This window comes from Sinocyclocheilus rhinocerous, unplaced genomic scaffold (assembly GCF_001515625.1).
Source record: "Sinocyclocheilus rhinocerous isolate Xijiao unplaced genomic scaffold, SAMN03320098_v1.1 scaffold69, whole genome shotgun sequence".
Lineage (NCBI taxonomy): Eukaryota > Metazoa > Chordata > Actinopteri > Cypriniformes > Cyprinidae > Sinocyclocheilus > Sinocyclocheilus rhinocerous.
In genome coordinates, this window is record NW_015667272.1 from 589412 (window position 1) to 591684 (window position 2273).

Below are 2273 nucleotides of genomic sequence, written 5' to 3' on the forward strand. Positions count from 1 at the left end.
TTTTAAAATGTAATTTATTCCTGTGATTTCAAAGCAACATTTATCTGAAATAGAAATCTTTTGTAACATTATAAATGTCTTTATCATCACTTTATCATCAATTTAAAGCATCCTTGCTAAATAGAAGTATTAATTTCTATAATTTCTTTCCCCCCCCAAAAAAAATGATATGATGTATAATGTTGCGAAAGCTTTTTATTTCAGATAAATGCTGATCTTTGGATCTTTCTATTCATCAAAGAATCCTGAAAATGTACTCAACTGTTTTTAATATTGATAATAATAATAATAATAATAATAATAAATGTTTCTTGAACAGCAAAACAGCATATTAGAATGATTTCTGAAGGATCATGTGACACTGAAGACTGGAGTAATGATTCTGAAAATTTTGCTTTGATCATAGCAATAAATTACATTTTAAAATATATTCAGATAGAAAGCAGTTATTTTAAATAGTAAAAATATTTCACAATATTACTGCTTTTTCTGAATTGTGGATCAACTAAATGCAGGCTTGGGTGAGCAGAAGAGAATTCTTTAAAAAACATTAAAAATCTTACTGTTCAAAAACTTTTGACTGGTATAGTAGGCTGATAGCCAGTATAAGGAGTATGAAAAGTGCACTTTTGACTGGTAGTGTACCTATAGAGAGAGAGAGAGAGAGAGAGAGAGACAGTTTGATAAATTTTAAAATCAGTCTGTATATATTTTTTCAGAGTATGTCTGACAATGACCTTCAAAAGTTCCCTAAGCTTCATGCGCCGTAAGTACTGCATATTTGCCATTCCTCTTTCTTAATCTATACTGGGTAAATCGCATGAGTACTTTAGACATTGTGAATTTATTTGTCATATATTGTAGAATAATATATCCCGAGTATTCAAATACATACTTTTTATTTATTTCTTTTAAAAATACACTCACTGTGCTTTAAAAACGTTTTAAAACAACTGTAGATCATTACTTTGCCATATTATTTTACTGTATAAAAGTGTACAAATAAGTAGAAATGTGCAAGAACACCATCGATGACATAGTGACATTAAGAGGAAATACTGCACAGGAAAGATAAACCAGAGAAGCAGATGTGGCAGGAACCGTAGCGTTGATGCAGAAACTGTTTTGCAGAGCATGTTCGGTGTGAAATTGTTGAAAACACCCACACCTCAATAACACTTAAACAAGCAGATGTTGTTGATTTTTCCCCCAAAAGCGTATTTGGATTTAGGTGCAAGACAGTGGCTTCATGGTAAAGTGATTTTTGTTAGTTTATTAAGCATTGTCAGGTGCACCGAAATGAGGACAGAAAATTACCACATCCTGCTTGAACTGAACCCTCAACCAGTACTTAAAGCAATAATTACATTCGGTTGTTTCTCTTAAAAACGCCTACAAGTCAGTAATGTGCTAGTAATGGTATAGTTACACTTTGAGGATGTGAAACTGGTGTTCTCTAATACTTTTAGGCTCATCTCCAAGATTTGTCAGGAAATCAGCAAACAGAAGAAGAAGGGATTATTTCCGCCGATTCCAACAATAAGGCCAGTGCATCTCTACCATCACAAACCTTGTTTTATATATGAAATAACCATTCAAAGTTTGGGGTCAGTAAGCTTGTGTCAATGTTTTTGAAATAAATATCTTATGCTCAGCAATGCTGCATTTATTGGATTAAAAGCAACTTAAAAAGAACTGTTTTCTATTCAAATATATTTTCAAATGTAATTTATCCCTGTGAAGCAAAGCTACATTTTCAGCAGCATTACTCCAGTCTTCAGTGTCACATGATGCTTCAGAAATCTTTCTAATTTTGCTGCTCAAGAAACATTTCTTATTATTATTCATGTTGAAAGTGGTTGTGCCGCTTACTATTTTTGTGGGAACTTTTCTTAAAAAGAACAGCATTTATTAGAAATAGAAACCTCTACTGTCACTTTCGATCAATTTCATAATAAAAGTGTTAAACTACTGAGCCCAGACTTGTAAAGGTTAGTTTGTACTATATGACCCAGACATCACATCTGTGTTCTTGCTGAACTTTTAAAGGTTTTTTTGTCCCAGATATTAACATCCTGTCCTCATTTATTCGCCCTCATTTTGTTCCAAGCTTACTTTCTTCAGCGGAAACACATAAGAAGATATTTTGAAAAATGTCTTTCGAGGAACTCTTTTTTTGTCTAATGAAAATCATTGGACCCAACTGTCCATCAATATTGGACCCAACTTACTTTCTTTGTATGGAACCCCACCCCCCCCCCCCACCCCCCAAC

At 33.0% G+C, this 2273-nt stretch overlaps 1 protein-coding gene across 1 annotated transcript in view; it reads left to right on the top strand.

Moving 5' to 3' along the window:
* The window catches only part of LOC107733507 (lymphocyte cytosolic protein 2-like), a 12618-nt gene that overhangs the window by 4030 nt on the left and 6315 nt on the right, over positions 1-2273 (top strand). Inside the window, exons 3-4 of the mRNA XM_016545155.1 lie at positions 720-766; positions 1470-1544. Of these exons, the coding sequence (XP_016400641.1) occupies positions 720-766; positions 1470-1544 (122 nt within the window). The remainder of the gene's footprint in view (positions 1-719; positions 767-1469; positions 1545-2273) is intronic.